The sequence below is a fragment of the Talpa europaea genome, assembly GCF_964194135.1.
Source record: "Talpa europaea genome assembly, chromosome: 9".
NCBI classification, from domain to species: Eukaryota; Metazoa; Chordata; class Mammalia; order Eulipotyphla; family Talpidae; genus Talpa; species Talpa europaea.
Window position 1 is genome coordinate 767,102 of NC_140076.1, and position 16,922 is coordinate 784,023.

Below are 16,922 nucleotides of genomic sequence, written 5' to 3' on the forward strand. Positions count from 1 at the left end.
GCGCATCCTGCAGGCCCTGGGCATCTCCGCGGAGGTCCCCGCCCGCGAGCCGCCCCGGGTGAGCTGGGGCCTGGGTGGGCACTGCCCGGTACCCCCCAACCCCCCGGGACGAGCGCTCGTCCTGCCCGGGTGCTGAGCTGGACCCGCAGGCTCCAGGTGCTCGTGGCGGGGCCGTGTCCTGCCAGCGCCTCGGAGGGGCAGCGGCGAGGGCGGGGCGGGCGGCCCGCGGGGCCCTCTCAGAGAGGAGGTGGGGCAGTGGCCTCCTCGCATCCTGTCCAGCCATCCCGCCCCTCGGCCGTGGGAGGCCCAGCACCCCGGGGCGTGTGGCTGCCCGACACCCGCTCTCCGCAGTGTCATGAGGAGTCGTGCGCCAGGTGAAGGCCCGAGGACCTGGCGGCAGCCGCTGCCCTGGAGCTGGACGCAAGGAACCGGCCCCCCAGTCTCTGCGCCAGGCGCTGACCTCAGCCTGGCCTGTGGGCAGCACTGGGCATTAAACCTTGGTTCCCAGCCAGCGTTTCTTCCTTGGCTCGGAGCCCGTGGCTGTGGGGCCCGGGCAGGGCAGGCGGGCCCCTCGGGGAGGAGCTGTTCCGGGGGTGCGTCCCTGCAGGGTGGGGAATCCCTCAGGACCCCGGGGGAGCCAGGCCTGGAGTTGGGGCCTGGCGGGCGCCAGGCCGTTAGGGAGAGGGCCGGCGTGGGGCGGGGCGGGGCGAGGACGCCCTAGCTCCTTGCCGGGGCTGCTGGGCGTCTTGGCCAAGCGGGCACGTCCTGCTCCCGACACCTCCCTGAGGGACGTGCCAGGCACCTCAAGCCTAACAGGCCCAGAGCTGACACCCCCTTGGGGCTCCCGGCCTGAGCGGGCCTGGCACCCCGCCGCCCCTGGCCTGGCCCCCGGCGGGCCTCCGCGCCCCGCCCGCTCAGGGTGGCCGCCCTCGTCGCCCTGCACTTGACCCTGCGCGCCCAGTGACCAGGGCCGGGGGCAGCCAGCCCCGCCCCACCGCGGGGCCTCAGCTCCGTCCCCCACCTGCCCTCGGTGCCGAAGGACGGGCATTGGGGGACCTCTGGTCACCGCGTCACCCGCACGAACACCGGGGGGCCTGCGAGGTGCTCCCTCTCCCCGGAGCCCTTCTCGCCCCCACTTGGCCTGCTTCGCCCAAGGCCCGCAGCGGGCGGCGCGGCCAGCTGCAGCCCTGGGCAGAGCCGGCCCTCCCCGCCCGGCCCTCCGCCTCTGTCCTCCGCGCGAGACACAGGCCAGGCGGCGGATCCTTGACGTGTTTACTTGGCTCGAGTCGGAGGCTCTGGACATCGGGCGCGGACGCGCTCTGGAGCGTGGGCGGAGGAGTCGGCGCGTCCGCGGGGCTGCGTGGATGGGCCGGCCTGGACCCTCGCGCGGCGGGGCGGGGGGCGCGGCCGGCGCCGCTCGCTCACCCCAGGTGGCCGGTCGGGAGGCCGGGCCAGGCGCACGCCGGGACCCCGCCGGCTGCGGTTTCCGAGCGGACGGGGGGCTCGGGGCGGCGGTGAGGGCCGCCCAGCGCGGCTCGGCCTTGGCTACCAGACGCGGCATCGCTCGTGCGGGTGCATGGGGGTGCCCTGGGCGCACTGGAACGCGTCGGCGAAGGCGGCTAAGTTCTGCAGCGAGCCCAGCACCCTGCAAGCGGGTGGAGGGGCCTGAGCCGGCGCGGACCAGGGCGGGCGCGGACCGGGGCGGGCACAGGGGCCACTTGCCTGTACTTCAGGGGGCTGTGGACATCGGTCTTGATGGACTGGACGGCGAACTCGGGCCGGTAGGACCCGCACCACACCTGCGGGCCGCAGGGGCGTGGCTGTGGGACCGGGCAGGGTGGGCCTGAGGGGTGGGGGGGTGCTGGAGACCTCGGGCCCAGGAGGGCAGGCTGGGCGGGGGTGGCAGAGGGGGCGCGGTCTCCTTTGGGCACAGAGGCTCAGGGCTCCAGCTGCGCTGTGGCGGGGGCGGGCCCAAGCCCACAGGAGCGCCCGCACGCCTCCCGCTGAGCCTGCACCCGGCCTGGCCCGGGAAGCCCTGCAGGCCTAGTTCAGGCCCGGCCGCTGGCCGCGGGGCAGCGCACCAAGGGGCAAAGCTGCGCGGGCCGCGGGCGGGCGGGCGGCCCCTACCTGGGCGTAGTTGATGAAGAACAGCTGGTCGTAGGTGAGCTCCAGCCCCGGCAGCTGCCGGTCCTTGCCGCCCTCGGCCGTCCACTTGAGGTAAGCCTGCGGGCGCGAGCGTGCTGGGCCGCCCTGGCTTCCGGCGCCCCCCGACTACCGACACTCTGTGGGGCCTCGCCAGGCCCACCTTGTCGGCGCTGGGACTTGGTCCCTCCATGGGGGCCCCGTGGGGGTCACGGCCAAATGCGGGCCGTGACGCGGGCGTCCACCTCCCACGCCGGGCAGGCTCGGGCCGCTGCCAGTGCGGGTGGACGGTGGCTCCAGGCCAGCCTCGCGGGGTGCGGCCCCCACCTAGGCCGGTTGCTCCTCCCCACCTGCTCGGGCCTGCGGGGACCCACCTTGTAGGCCTGCCGCACCCCGCCGTTGTCCGCGATGTTCTCCCCGAGAGTGCTGAACCCGTTCACCTGCACACAGGGCGGGGATGGCGGGCGCTCGGGTGGGCACCCCAGCGCCCCTCAGCCCCCGCCCCCCGCCCCCGCGGGCGGCCGGCTCACGTTCTGGTCGTCAGCCAGGTCCCAGGAGTAGTTCCCGTACTGGTAGACCATGCACTCCGACTGCTTCCGGAAGTGCCGCGCCGAGAAGTTGCTCCACCAGTCCAGCATGTTGCCGTCCTTGTCGAAGTTGCGGCCTGCGGGGGGCAGGGGCTGCCGGCCGGTCCGCGGCTCCGGCCCGGCCCCCCTCTTGCCCCGCGGCCCCACCTGGCCCGCGGTCCCCTCGGGGCTGCTGCTCGAGGGGGGTGCGCGCGACCCGGAGGGGCGCTCTGACCCGGGGCGGCCCCTACCGTTGTCGTCAAAGCCGTGGGTGATCTCGTGGCCGATCACCATCCCGATGCCCCCGAAGTTCAAGGCCTGCGGCTGCTCCTTGCTAAAGAAGGGGGGCTGGAGGATCCCGGCGGGGAACACTGGGGGGCAGAGGACGCGCTGTGAGCCCGCACGCCTCCCGGGAGCCAGGACCTTTGGGGTGCAGTGCAGGAGGCAGTGGGCGTGACCCCATTTTACAGATGAGTAAACTGAGGCCGAGGGGCTGCGGGGAGATCCAGGACTCAGGTCCAGGCTCTGTCCACACTCTGCTGCCTTCGGGACGGGGCCTCTGCGGCACCCCCAAACTCCTGACCCGCCCAGGGACACAGAGCGGCGCCTCCCGCAGGGGTGAGGAGGCGAGGCTCCTGGGTGGGGGAGGTGGCCCCCGCTCTTCTTCCGGGAGCAGGCTGGGGTGCCCAGGAGGAGGGGTGGGGGTCACCTCAGGCGCTGGGGGGGGGCGGGGGGCAGGGCTGGACGTACCGATCTGGTTTCTGTTCGGGGAGTAGAAGGCGTTCACCACGGCGGCCCCGATGATCCAGCTGGGAGAGACGGTCAGTCGGGGGGCCCGGCCGGCAGCCCACCCTGATGCCCAGGACAGTGCGGGGGGTGGGGGTGGGGAATGGGGGGGTGGGGGGTGAGCCAGAGCCCACCCACCCCCGCCGCCCGCGCCCCGCGGCCGCTCACAGGTGCTGGTCCACCTTCTCCCGCAGCTTCTTGAGGCTGCGCTGGGCGCTGGCCTTGAGGTTCTGCAGGCCGTTCTCGAAGTACATGTCCTCCGAGAAGTTCAGCTGCGGAGGGGCGGGAGGGGCGGCCACGCTGGGCGCGGGCGGGGGTCAGGGCGGAGGTCAGGGTGGGGCGGGTGGGGCGGGCAGAGTGGCCCAGGGGACTCGGGGCGCCCTGGGCTGGGGGGGCCTGGCCTACGCCAGCTGTTCCGTCCTCCGGGGCTCAGGCTCCCCTCCGTAACGGCGGACGCTGGGGTCACCCGTGCGTGGCGAGGGGGCTCCAGAGCACCCCACCCCGGTAATGGGGGCCCGGGGTCCCTGGGGCTGCTCGGGCGGGCGGGGCAGGCGCGGATCTGGGGGCGCACGTTGGAATACTCCTCGTCCAGGTGCTTGTTGCCCTCCTCCAGGATGTAGTCGGGGTACCCGATCTGCTCCCGGATGTTCAGGGCCTGGGGAAGAAGGGGGTGGTCTGGCCCGGCCCCCGGGCGACCCGGCTCTGGACCCCCGCGCCGTGTGGGCCGGGACCCGCCTCCTCGCAGGCTGCGGGAGGCTGGCGGGGCCAGAGGCCGAGGCACTGGTGCCCAGGGCGGGGCCGGAGCGCCCGGAGGCTGCCCTCTGCCAGCCCGCTGGAGGCCGGCCGGGCCCTCACTGTCCTCGCTGCAGGCGCCCAGTCCCGTGGCCGGGGGCTCCCCCGTCCCCAGGACTCGGCGCCGGCTCCTCTGCCCCCTCCCCCCAGCCGCCGCCAGCCTCTCCCTCGCCTCTAACGTGGGTGTGACGGGGATGGCCCAGCCCCCACCCTGGGTGCCCGGCGCCCGCCCCTCGCCCACCTTCTCCTGGGCCCTCCGCTTGGACTCCTCGTCCATCCAGCCCAGCTCGTCCAGGGTCTCCACGAACACGGCGCGCACCTTGTTGATGAGCTCGCGCACCTGGGGGGCACAGGCTCAGCCCCGCCCCCGCCCGCTGCCCCTGCCCGACCGTGCAGCTCAGACCCGTTCCCCGGAGCGGGGCCTCCCCGGCTCCCCGCGTGACCAGGCAGAAGCAGACGTGCCCCCCAGTGCGTGCGCCGCTGCGGGGAGCAGGGCCCTCCCTGGGCCCCCGTGCAGGCCGCCCCGCCCCCGCCACCCCCGGGGCTGCGCCGGGCCCTGGGCTGCATGGGCAGCGCCTGAGCCCAGGGGCCGGGCACCCACCACGTTCTTGCTCTCTCCTGAAAAGGCCTCCTTGACGTAGAGGGAGCCCACGGCGCTCTCCATGTTGCTGTTGACGTAGCTGACGCACTCCCGCCAGCGCACCTCCTCCACCGTGGTGCCGTACAGCGCCTGCGGGGGTCCCCGCTCATCGCCGGCCCCCCATCCCCCACCCACACCCCCGTCCTCGTCCACCCTCCACCCTCCACCCGTCCCCCATCCCCTACCCACCATCCTCCGTCCATCACCCCTCCCCCCGCATTTACCAAACCCACTTCCCTGCCTTGACTTTGGGTGCCCAGGGAGGACACGGGATGAAGCGAGACTGACCTTTGGATGCTGGTCGTGGGTGGGGGGACAGGGGGTGCAGTTTTAAGGGGAGGGCTCCAGTCCAGGCTGGGAGCTGGGCTGCTGCTCTGGGGTGCTGGTGGGCACGGCTTGGCCCCAAGCTCCTGGCAGGGTCCTGGCAGGACTCCGCCCTTAAGGACAACAGCCTCCTCCCCCCAGCACAGCACAGGCTGGCACTGACCCCAGAGCAGGCCCCGGGGCATGTCCAGCTTGACCGGGAGCCGCTAGCTCCCCCGGGCCCTCGTTTTCCCATTAGCAGAGTGGGGATGGGCCTGTCTGCTCGTCTGCAGAGGCGCACGATGGAAGCATGTCGCCCCGCAGATTCCTGCTGCCAATACTCGGGCGTGCCCTGACCCAAAAGCTCACCCCCACCTGGAGGGCGGCCACCCTGTCGCCTGCACGTCCTGGTCATTGTCCCAGGACAGCTAAGGAGACCTCACTCTGCCCCCTCCCCTGCCCCCTGCAGCCAGGATCACCACACAAGCAGCCGTCAGATGCAATCGGGCCCTGCTCCAGCCCGGCGGCACCCGCCTCCCGCGTGGCCCTGGCGTCCCGGCCTCAGGGCCTTTGCACCGGCACCAGCCGTATCTGCCTCCCGGCCGGCGTCCCTGCTCCTGAGCGCCTGGGCCTTCCCCGCCTTCAGGTTTCAGCATCGGCTCCTGCACCTGTCCTGCTGGCTGGTTTTGAACGCGGGCTCCCGCTGGTCCATTAGGCTATGGTCTGACCACCCGGGAGGCCGGGGCCTCAGGGTTCATCCGGGTGGATGCTGGAGCCAGGCCCGCAGCAGGAGCTTGCGGTCTACAGGGCTGCGCGAGCGCGGGCGGGCGGGAGCCCAGGGGTCCCCTCACCTTGCGGTAGCTGGCGCGGGCATCCTTGAAGCGCTGGCTCAGGCTGTTGATGCGGTCCAGCACCAGGCGCCACACCAGGTAGTTCTGCAAGGTCCTGCGGGCGGCGGGGCAGAGCACAGAACAGGCGGGCCGGGGAGGGAGCACAGCGCACGGGCCAGGCCATCGGGCCCGCCCCACGGAGGGGTTCAGGGGGCAGAGGACGTGTCAGAGGCAGCCCCGAGGGGCCGTCTGGCCTGCCCTGCGCTCTGATATGCTCGGGGCGGGCTGACACCTCTAAGGCCCAGCTCCTCCGCCTGGAAATCCCGCCCTCACGCCCCTGTCACTTCAGAGGAGAGGGCCGAGGGCCACCGCAGAGTGGAGAGGGGGACCGAGGGACAGGGATGGGAGGGGCAGGCAGGCGAGGCCCGCGGGCCTTGCTGGGCTCACCTGGAGGGGAAGACGTCGATGATGTTCTCCAGGTTCCTGAGGTAGGGGACGCCGTAGACCACCACTTCTTCCTCGGGCAGCAGCTTGATTTTGACGGAGGACAGTATGGACTGGATGAACAGGGTCCAGTTAAACCCCTGGGGGAGGAAGCCGGCGGGTAAAGGGGAGGCACAGAGTTCCGGGCCCCGGGAAGCCCAGCCCCCAAGACCGTTCCAGTGAGGAGGGAAGGCGCGCGCTCAGCGTCAGGATACGGGGCGGCCAGACCCACTGGCTTTTCCGGGGGACCCGGCCGGCGTCTGAGGAGCACAGCCGCCGTCCACTCGGGCTGTGAGCCAGGAGTAACCCTGCTGCCACGGTAAGGGCATCGCAAGGAGAGCGAATGCCAGGCAGCCTCGGTCACTGCCACGGATGCAGAGATGAAGCGGAGTTCCAGCCCCTTCCGACGCAGAGCAGACGCTGCTGCTTCTCACAGAGGTGCTTGGCTGCCAGCGGCAACCCCCCGCCCCCCTCCCCGTGGGAGCCAAGCTCCAGGCTGGCCAGAGCCGAGCGCTGCCTCCGAGGGGGCGGGAGGCGGCCAGCGAGGGGACGCCTGCCCGGAGCGCTGGCCAGGGGGCCTCGCTCAGACCCGGCTTCTTCGCCCCGGCCTGCACGTCACTAATACCCTGGCCTCCTGTGCTCCCACCCCTGCCCCCCACGCCCTTTCCCGAGGGGGGCCGAGCTGCTGCCCCTCCTGCCCCGCCAGATCCCCTGCACCGAGCTCCTTCTCAAAACCTGGTGCCGGAGCCGTCGGCCCCTGCGGGCCTTGGGGTGGAGCCAGCGCCCGGGCACCGGCGGCCGCCGCGAACAGCCCGTTAACCTGCTTCCCTGGCGGGAAAGCGGCTCCGGGACCCGCCGGCCGGTCTCCGAGGACAGGGCCGCAGCAGCGAGGCGGGCTGAGCGCCCCCCGCCCCCAGGCCAGGGCGCCGGGCCAGGCCTCACCTTCAGGCCGAACTTGTCCTGGAGCTCCTCCAGGCTCATCCGGTGGTACAGGGCCGTGACGTCATGCCGCTCCTCCTGGGGGACGGTGGCCTGACCGAAGCAGGGGTCCCGGGGAGGCCCCGGCCCCGCCCCGCCCGCCCGAGCCCGGGGCGCGCCTCACGTTGGCCAGCTGCGTCTCCAGCTCCAGCACCCGCACCATGTCCTCGCGCACCAGCCGCCGGCTGGCCGGCAGGCGTGCGTCCTTCCGCACCATGGTGGCCACCGACGTCATGAACTGCAGGTAGGCGTCCCGCACCTGGCCGGGTGGCAGGCTGCAGCGGCGGCCCCCACCAGCTGGCCCCGCCCCGCCGTGGGACTGGACTGGGGGCACGGCCAGGGCGGGCCCCATTCACCCCCGGGGCGGACGGCAGCTGCAGGCGGCGGGAGAGCCCTTGGGGGGACAGCCACACTGCCCCCCAGGCCAGGCCCCCCGTGCGTCCACACTCTCTGAAGCAGCCTGCCGAGGGGCGTGGCTCCCAGGGCCCTGTGTCTGCCTCAGACCTGCGGTTGGGCCGCCCCGAGGCCCCCCACCCCCTCCCTTCGGCTGCGTGAACCCATCTCCAAACATTTGGGGGGCTGAGAGACCCAGTCTACGGCTGTGGGACGCCTGGACGCGCCGGGCACAGCAGGTGCTCAGCAGAGACCAGGGCCGCTGGGTGCGGTCAAGGTGAGCTGTCCTGGCCAGACTCGTCCAGGCCCAAGGGCCCCAAGGCGCCTTCCCTCCTGGGGGTGCCCTCTCCTGCCCGTCCTGGGAGGGGCGGACCTCTGCGCGGACAGCGGATGCTCCTCCCCTGACCTGGCATCAGGCTGGGCCGACGCCCCGGGCACTCTTGGTCACAGCTGCTGGCCTGACCCGGGGCCGGGGGCCTGAGCCCTGGGGGTCCCTGGGGTTCTTCCAGCCCCCCCGCCCCTCCCTGGGCCTCGTTCCCTTCCCTCCTGGAGCAGCGGCCTAGCTCTGGCCCCGGAGCTCCCTACGGCCCGGGGGCCCCGCACACCTCCCCTGTGGCCCACTTGCTCCTTGTCCTCCTTCCTGACCCCTCCCCACCCCGCGGGCCCCACCCGGCCTCCTGCCCTCTGGCCGCAGCTCGGCTCCCGGCTCCCCTCTCCTGACCAGAGGCAGGAGGCCAGGGCGTCGTCCCCGGGCCCCGGCGCCCCGGCCAGGTCTCTCAGCAGTGACGGGACAGTGTGGCAGGGGGCCGTGTGGGCCTTGTGGACGCCCCCTCGATGGGGACAGCGACGCGGCAGGTCACACCACCTGAGGCCCAGCGCTCAGCGGGTCACGGGGCCAGCTGTGGGGAGCGGCGCCCCGGGACACGCGGGAGAGCGGGGCCACGGGCGGGGCAGGTGGGGAGGCCGGGGCCCGGGTCCAGCCTGGCGGCGAGGCCCCAACTCACCTTCTGGTTGCTGCCCTCTTTGAAATAGTACTCCCGGGAGGGCATGCCCAAGGAGGGCTGGTCTATCTGGAGACAAGAGGGTGACCCTAGGCGGGGGCCTGAGACCCCACAGCCTGGCCGGCAGGCCTCACCGCTCCCCCCGCCCGGGCCTGGACAGGGTCAGTGCTGGAGCCCCTGGCCTCCGGGGGGCGGCGGCCGGGCTGGAGGCGGGTCAGGCCGTCACCGGCTCTCTGGCCTTTAGCTGTGGCCAGGGGTGCCCTGGGGCCAGGCTCCCGCCCTCCTGTCGGCCCCGGCCGTCTCTGGGCACGAGGCAGGGTCCCGGCGCCCAGGCCCGGCCCCTCCCCGCTCTGCGCCGGCGCCGCCCGCGTACGTAGATGATGTGGCGGCTGGAGTTCTGGTCGTCGTTCCAGATGAAGAGGTCGATGAGCACCCGCCGGTTGAACCGCGCGTTCATCATGGCCAGCTGCTGCTCCAGCTCCCACTTGGGGCCTGGGGGTCATTCGCTAGCTGGCCTCTGGGTCCCCCAGCCCCTGCCCAGCTCGTGGGGGCCGGCACACCATGGCCTGGGTACCAGGGACTCCCAGACTGCCCACCGGGCACCCCTGAGAGCCGCACCACACGGGCGCTGCCAGCTGCTCGGTGTGCCTGTGCGCCAGACGGAGCCCCGGGAGAGGGTCCTGCCAGGGCTCTGGGAAGGACACCCCTTGCGGGGCTGCGTGGAAGCTCCCACGTGGCCCAGGAGCCCCCGCCCAGGGCCGCCCGCCCGGCCTCACCTTCCGTCTCGTTCCACTTGTCCATGGCCACCGGCCAGCCGCCCATCGCCTCGATGATGTCCAGCAGGGGCTGAGAGTCTCGCTTCTCTATCACACCTGAGGGGGCGGGTCACTCACTGGACCCCAAAGGGGCCCGTGCCCAGCCCAAGCCCCACCCAGCCGCCCCTTGGGAGGGCCTGGGGAGCCCATGCACACCCACACACGTGCCCACACGCACTTGCCCACACGCTTGCCCACACGCACATGTGCATAGCCATACGTGTGCACCAGACACGCACACAGGCACGTACTCACACGCTCCCACAGATGCACACAGATACACCCCCCCACACCTGGGCGTGCCTCCCCGGTGCACATGCAAGACACGTGTACACGCCTGGCCACGTGCCACATGTGCACGAGCAGGTAAGGCACACACGCGGCCACACGCGCACACACCCTCGCCCCCCTCCCGGCGGCCCTGCGGGCTCAGGGTGTGAGTGGGGTCCAGGCGGCTGGTCGGGGCCGCAGCGGCCGGCCCAGGCTGGCGAGAGTCCCGGGCCCGCCCGGCCCGCCCGCGGCGCTCACTCTCGTTCATGCAGGAGCGGTAGAGCATCTTGGCCTTGCGCACGGCCGGCCGGTCCTCCGCGGACGCGTTCTCCAGCACGCCTGCGGGCGGAGCAGAGGCGCGGGCAGCGCGGGCCGAGCAGGGGGGCCGGCCTGGGCGTGGGGAGGGCCCGGCCGCGCGGCCCCCACCTTTGAGGATGACCTCCAGCTCGTCGCGGAGGATGTCGAAGACGCTGTAGCGGGAGTTGGTCTCGGGCACGACGTGGCGCCGCAGCCAGCCCCCGCAGGCGTACTGGTAGAAGTCCTCGCACGGGTCCTCCCGCGGGTCCAGGTTCTGCAGGATCCTGGCGGCTGCGCCGGAGAGGCAGGCCCGTGGCGGTGGCCCAGCGCCCGCGTGCCCTCGGGGTCGGCCGCGCTGAGCCCCCGGCGGCGCACACTTCTCCGCCGCCGGCCTGCAGCCCCTCCTGACCCCCACCCGAGCAGCTCGGGACACTGGAGCCCAGGGCCCGGGGGCGGGGTGCCTGCCCGGGCCGAGCCCCCTGCTCACACGGCATGGAGGGGGGCAGGGCAGCCCCCCCACGGGGCTGTTTTCTGCTGAGGGGGTGCCTGGCCTCTGGAGCCCCGAGGGTGTGGGGACGGTGCATGTTCTCAGCCGAGGGGCCAGCTGGACCCCGCCCGGACGCCCGCCCAGACTGCCCTCCAGGGGCGGGACCTCGGCTGCTCGCGCCTGAGGGGGAGGACGAGCCCGTTTCGGGGTTCTCTAGTTTTTTCCACATCATTTCCCCCTTTTTGTATCTGCCACCAGCAAGATGGGGTCCCCATGTTGAGACGAATTCCTGGAAAGAACTCGAGAGGATGTCTGCTGGGGTGACCTCTCTGCAGGTGCAGGAAGGGGGCGTGGGGGGGCGGCCCTGGGCTGTGGCCTCCCGGAGGGCCCTGCCTCCCGCAGCTGCTCCTGCTTGTGGGGGGGCCATGCACGGCGGGGGGGCTTACCTGCCATCACGCACCCGGGGGTCGTGCAGACCTCCATGTCCTTGGGCTGGCTGACCGCTGCGGGCAAGGAGCGCGTGAGCCCGCGGGGGGGCCGTGGGGGGCAGGGGCACGGGGGGAGCTGGGCAGGCTCGCAGGGGTGGGCGGGGCTGGGTGTCCAGCCTGAGGTCTGGGCTCCCAGCACGGCCAGGTGGGGGTCTCAAGTACGGCTGAACCTCATTTTTGCTTGACCCCTGCAGTGACCTGAGAACCCCTTTTACACCCTCTGCTTTCTCGGGGCCCCCAGTCCCGGCAGCTGTCCCCGGGGCCCAGAACCGCTGAAGCCAGCCCGGGCCGCCGCCCTGCCCGGCCAGCTCTCACCCTGGGGGGTCAGCTCCTCGGGCACTGCCCTCTCTGCACACCGAGCCCCACCCCCCTTGGGTGCCCCGTTGTGTAAAGTGGAGGCAGCGCCGCGTCCCTGCCCCCGACCCCCCTCCATCCAGTCCTGCCCTGCCCCCCGCCCCCCGCCCTCCCTGCACACCCTGGGCCTGCCGTGCGGTGGGCCTGGCCTGGCCTGGCTGGGCCACAGCTCTGCCCTCTACCGAGCGCCTGGTCCCCAGGAGCCCCCATTTCTGAGCCCCCCATGTGGGGGCTGTCTGGGTGGGGGCACAGCTACCTCGGGGTTTTCGTTTTACAATGGTCTTCTCTTCCTTTGAGAAGCAAAGCCGGCTAGAAAAGAGAGGCAGCTGCTTCCCTGGGGAGAAACACAGCACTCAGCTCCCCGCCGCCAGCTCCTGGGGTGCTCAGGGCCGCGGGGGGCAGCGCTGGCCGCTTCCTACGGCTGGGCCCTGGGCCCCTCCTCCTGCAGTGAGGGCTGGTGCCTGGGGGCTGACATTGGGGGTCTCCCCAGCAGCACCTGCCTGAGCAGGGGAGGCAGCCCCACATGCCAGCGCCCAGGGCCTCCTGGGGAGACCTCCTCCCCTCAGAGGAGCCCCCTCTGACTCTCTTCTATCCCGGGGCCCTGGGCCGAACCCAGGCCTGACAGGCGGCTGCAGCGCCCGCCGGGGAGGGACAGCAGGCTCGCGCAGGGGAGAGGTGTCCTTGGGAAGGGGTCCCCTCGGTGCTGAAGCTGCTGTCACCCCCGCCCACCCCCACTCTAGGGGAGCACTGTCTGGGCAGCCTCGGCATCTCCTGGGGCTAACCCTGGCTGGAGGGGACCCAGCCTGGTGGTTTCAGACACCCCTGGAATAAGGGGGGGCTACTGTACTATCTTTGCAAGAATTTTGCACAATTAAAACCATTCTAAACATTTAAAAATGATCAAACAAACAAACGCCCAAACTGGAACAGCACGAGGCCTGCGCCATTCAGTCCGCGTCCAGCGGCCTCGCGACACCTTGGGCAGAGCGACCTTGCGGGGTGACGCCCACGGGGCTTTCAAAATTGGTGAAAGACACGAACCCGCACACGCCAGCGCGAGACAGAGAGCCGCGGCCCGCTCCAGCCTCGTGCCCGCCCGTCGCCCGCAGCTCCCCGAGCGAGAACCGCAGACGGGTCTCGGCAGTGCTCCCGCGGGACGGACACCCGCCCGGGGCAGCGGGAGGAACCGTGGCGCCCCAGGAGGCCAGGTCCAGGCCGTGGGGTGGACGCGCTGGCCTCCGTCCAGCACAAGGTGCTTAGCCTGGGACGTGGGTCCTGTCAGGCCAGAGCCCACACGAGCGACACGTGTCCTCACGAGGGCCCCGACGTGGCGGGAGGACTGCACAGCACCAGGAAGGGAGCAGCCTCCCTCCGGGCTCGCCCTCCTGTCCACGCCCAGGACAGACCCCGGGGCCGGGCAGGCTCCGCCCCTTTGCGCTGGACACCGCCAGGCCCTGGCTCAGCGTGCCCTGCTCAGGCCCCTCCCGGGGGGCCCTGGGGTGAGGTCATCGTGTGCCACAGCTCGAGGTCAGCCGGGACGGTCACCTTCTCCCGCTGCCCGCCCCCCGCAGTGCCCCACTCGGCCGCCCGTGGGCTCCCGTCCTGGCCGTGGGTTTGCAGTCCCAGCCCCGAGTCCTCAGGCAGGATCCTCCATCTTGCGAGCGGGAAAAGGCAGCCGGCAGCCCACGCGGGGCAGGATGGGGGTCAGGCGCAGGGGAGCGCAGCCAGGCGCCACGCAGGCACCCCCACATGGCCCCTGCGGGGCCTTCAGCTCCCGGGGAGCAGGTGCCCGCGCGCTGTGCCTGCCGCTGGCCTCTGTCGCGTGCCAGCTGACGTCTCTTCTGGGGTTCGTTCTCCTCAGGTTGGCCTTGATCTGCTGGGTCTGTTGCTGTCTCTGAGGGGGCCCGGCCGCCGCAGCGAACACCTCGGACCGCGGCTCCGAACCACTCGGACCGCGGCCTCCCGCCGGGAGCCGGCCAGAGCAAGGCAGCAACACAACACAATCCCCGTGCACTGGAAACCAAAATAGCTCATGAATTAATACAAAAGCACAGTGGACACGAGAACATACTCGGAAGCCAAGGAACACCGCACCTAAGCCATGTGGCAGCTCCCCAGGCCCGAGGCCGACAGCGGTGGGGTGGCCTCTGGGGGTCCCCAGGGGGCCTGGCGGGCAGTCACCCAGATCTAAGGGACCAGGAGCAGGAGGGGGTCCTGACCACAGCAGCTGGCAGGAGCTGCCCTGGGGGGCTCCCCTCACAACCGCAGGCAGCACCCACTCTGGTCCCCAGACTCAGTCCTGCCCGGGATGCTGGGAGGGCGGAGGGAACATTCTAGTAACTGGCCCGGATGCTGAGTGTGGAGGGGAGGCCCCAGCACCCGGGCCTGCTACTAGGTTGGGGGTGGGGGGGGCGGGCGGGGGGATCCGGCACCCACCAGCCCTCTGGTGGGGCGTGTTCCACCCCTGGGGCTGGGCCGTGGGCGGCAGCTGGGATTTGCGGGGGGCTGCATGTGAGCACCCCCAGAGGGGCCAGTGCCAGCTCCTCCGCCCCTGTCTGGAGACAGAGGAGGGGAACCTGGGGGTGTCCCTGCAGGGCAGCCCCGGCTTTGCCCCCTGGGACCCCAGCCCACCGCTGTCTTGCGGATACAGAGGCTGCAGGGCGGCCTGCCGGATGGCCTGGGACCCTGCGGCTCTGGGACCCGGCCTTGGGGGGCGAGGGGCTGCCAGGGCTATCCCGGCAGGTCCTGTCCCCAGGGCAGGGTCCCTGGAGGCTGCAGGTGCGTCCGATGGCAGCGGGACAGGTCCGCAGCGAGGGCTCCTGCTGGCCACGGGGTCTGCAGCGCGCGGGGGTGGGGGTGGGGGTGGGGGGGAGGCTGCCGAGGGGCAGGGGTGCCGCGGGGCGGGGCGCCTGCACTCCCTGGAGTTCCCAGCCTGCGCTATGCGCTAGGAGCCCGCAGGAGCGCAGCACCGCACCGCAGAGCCTTCTGGAAGGGGCTGCGCCCCGCAGGTCAGTGCCCCGCCCCCGGCCGCAGCACAGACCCTGCCGGGAGCGAGGCTGCGGGGTGGGGGCTCGGGGACCCCGGGTCGGGAGGGGCGCGGCGCGGCGCGGGCCTGGGGGAGGGGCCTCACTCACCTCCGCCGTGGGCGTAGAGGAGCCCCACGGCCACCAGGGCCCCCGCCAGCAGCAGCAGCAGCAGCAGCAGCCCCCCCTCCAGAAAGTCTCGGCGCTTCTGCCCCGACAGGCCGGCGATCTCCACCGTCCCCACCGGGCTTTCGGGCTCCCCCATCTCGAGTCTAGACAGGAGCGCAGGGCTGAGACACCCCAAGGCCAAGGCAGCCTGCAGGCGGGGTGGGGCTGGCGGCTGCTGCAGCCCTGCCCCAGGCTGGAAGGCCGGTGCGGGGGGCTTGGGGTCCAGCCCCCCTCTCCATTCCGGGCATATGGGTTTACTCTTCCTGGCCAGAGGCTCTGGGGGTCTGGGTGTGCCTGGGAGTGCCCAGGAGGCCGGGCTGCTGACCCGGGGCATCCTGTCCTGTGCCAGCTCCCCATAGGGCTGTCTGCGGCCCCCCCAGATCACAGCCTGGGGTCGGCCCAGGGACCCTGGAGGCCCGATCTCCTGCTTGAGGACTTCACGCGGGGGTGCTGGGCTGTGATCTGCTGCCCACCTTCCCTGCCTGGAGCCCAGGCCAGGTGGTGCTGACCACACAGCATCGTCGGACGGGCAGAGGCACCTCCACGCTCCCTCCACAGGCCCTGCCGTCCCCCCCACGCCCCGTCAGCAGGACAGGGGTCCCCTCTCAAGCCAGCTGGGCAGTGGGCAGCTGCCAGGGATACAGGAGCCGCTGCGGGGTCAGGGGCAGGCCGCGGCCCGGGACGGGGCACTGACACCTACTCGGCCTGAGCGAGCTCCCTGCGCGTGAGTGCCTGTGAGTGTGTGAGCGTGCACGTGTGTACACACGTGGTCCCTGTGCTGTGTGCATGTGCAGGGCCCTCGGGCCTCCGTGTGGACACTCAGCACCTGCCCCGCCCGGGTCCAGCCTCTGGGCCTGTTGCCTGCGGCTCTGTGCGCCCGCGCCCACGGGCTGGGGGTTATGCAGCAGCTGAGGTGCCATCCTGTCCCCCGCTGTGACGCCAGCCAGGGAGCGCGGGCACCTTCCTGCCCACACGGGGCCTGCTGCAGGGGGCTCAGGCGTGCCCAACCTGTCTGGGCGTCCCCGCCCAGGGACCCGCCCAAGCGGGCGTGCGCACCACACACACTCACACGCAGACTTGCTCTGACCTCGGGCTACTCCCTCCAGGGCCCGCCGCCGCCCCCTCCCTCCTGGTCCTGCCGGCAGCCGGCACAGCCCGCACAGAGCCCGCATGCCCGTGGCTCTCTGGCCTGGGGACCTCAGTGCCAGGCAGGGCTCCGTCTGGTCCTTGGCACCCCGCTGCCACCCACCGAAGGGGTCGCCCACATCTGCAGGATGAGCGGACGAGCGAGGGATGGCCGGTGCGTGCCGGGCTGGGCGGGTGGAGCCCCGGCTGGGCGAGTGCAGCTCCCGCTTATGGGTCGGGGCTCCCTGCTGAGTTCCGGGGACCTCACATGACAAGTGTGAGCCCGCACGAACGCTGAGCCCGGCGCTGAGGCCCGGGACGAAGCCACGTGCCAAGAGGTAGTGCAGGCGGGCGGCTGCGGGGGCCTTGTGTCCTGGAGACACGCCAAGGGCTCTCCAGGCTGCTGGGGGGGGGACGGCCCTTACGGAGGGACGGTGCTGGGGAGGGGCCTGCCTGGCCCAGGCACGGGTGAGCCACAGGTGAAATGCCCGCCGGCCTGCCCCGGGGAAGGCCTGGACACGGGCGCCCGTGGGGTGCTGAGAGGGGAGCTGGCCAGCAGGGGACAGGCTGGGCTCACCTCAGGCCGCTCAGGACGGCGGCTGCTGCGCAGGTGTCTGAGGGCTGGGTCTGGTCAGCTGGGTCAGGGGGAGGGTGTCCAGGCGGGGGACAGTGCTTCAGGCTTCCGGGCTCCTTTGTGATGCAGGCGTGGGCTCCCTGGAGGCAGTGACCTCTTGCTCGGCCTGCGAGTTCCGGCTGGGCTGGCGTGGGGGAGGGGTGGCGGGCGCCCTGCTCCCTGGTGCAGGCCCTGCTCCCCCCACCCCCCCCCGTGTTTAGACCCCCTAGTCCCAATAGGCCGCAGGGGCTGCTGGGAAGGAGCCTGGCCCCTTCTTACTGCCCGCTGCCCGTGAGGCGGGGCCGGGGGCCCACTGGCCCTGGGCTGTGAAGGCCCCTCACTCCTGGGGGTTCCTTTCGCCTCAGCTC

The 16,922-nt window shown here is 72.2% G+C and overlaps 1 protein-coding gene across 1 annotated transcript; it reads right to left on the bottom strand.

Moving 5' to 3' along the window:
• Positions 1-1,489: 1,489 nt before the first annotated feature.
• On the bottom strand, positions 1,490-14,942 carry MMEL1 (membrane metalloendopeptidase like 1). Its single transcript, XM_084241843.1, has 23 exons — positions 14,760-14,942; positions 11,882-11,959; positions 11,230-11,286; positions 10,426-10,587; positions 10,258-10,338; positions 9,691-9,786; positions 9,288-9,406; positions 8,918-8,983; positions 7,645-7,779; positions 7,485-7,574; positions 6,507-6,643; positions 6,081-6,174; positions 4,888-5,016; positions 4,528-4,626; positions 4,066-4,149; positions 3,663-3,766; positions 3,459-3,517; positions 2,960-3,079; positions 2,673-2,806; positions 2,517-2,582; positions 2,128-2,223; positions 1,723-1,799; positions 1,490-1,645 (listed from the first exon to the last, which is right to left on the bottom strand). Exons 1-23 carry the CDS (start codon positions 14,911-14,913, stop codon positions 1,546-1,548), a joined length of 2,337 nt encoding a protein of 778 aa, XP_084097969.1. The 5' UTR covers positions 14,914-14,942; the 3' UTR covers positions 1,490-1,545.
• Between the last annotated feature and the right edge of the window lie 1,980 nt (positions 14,943-16,922).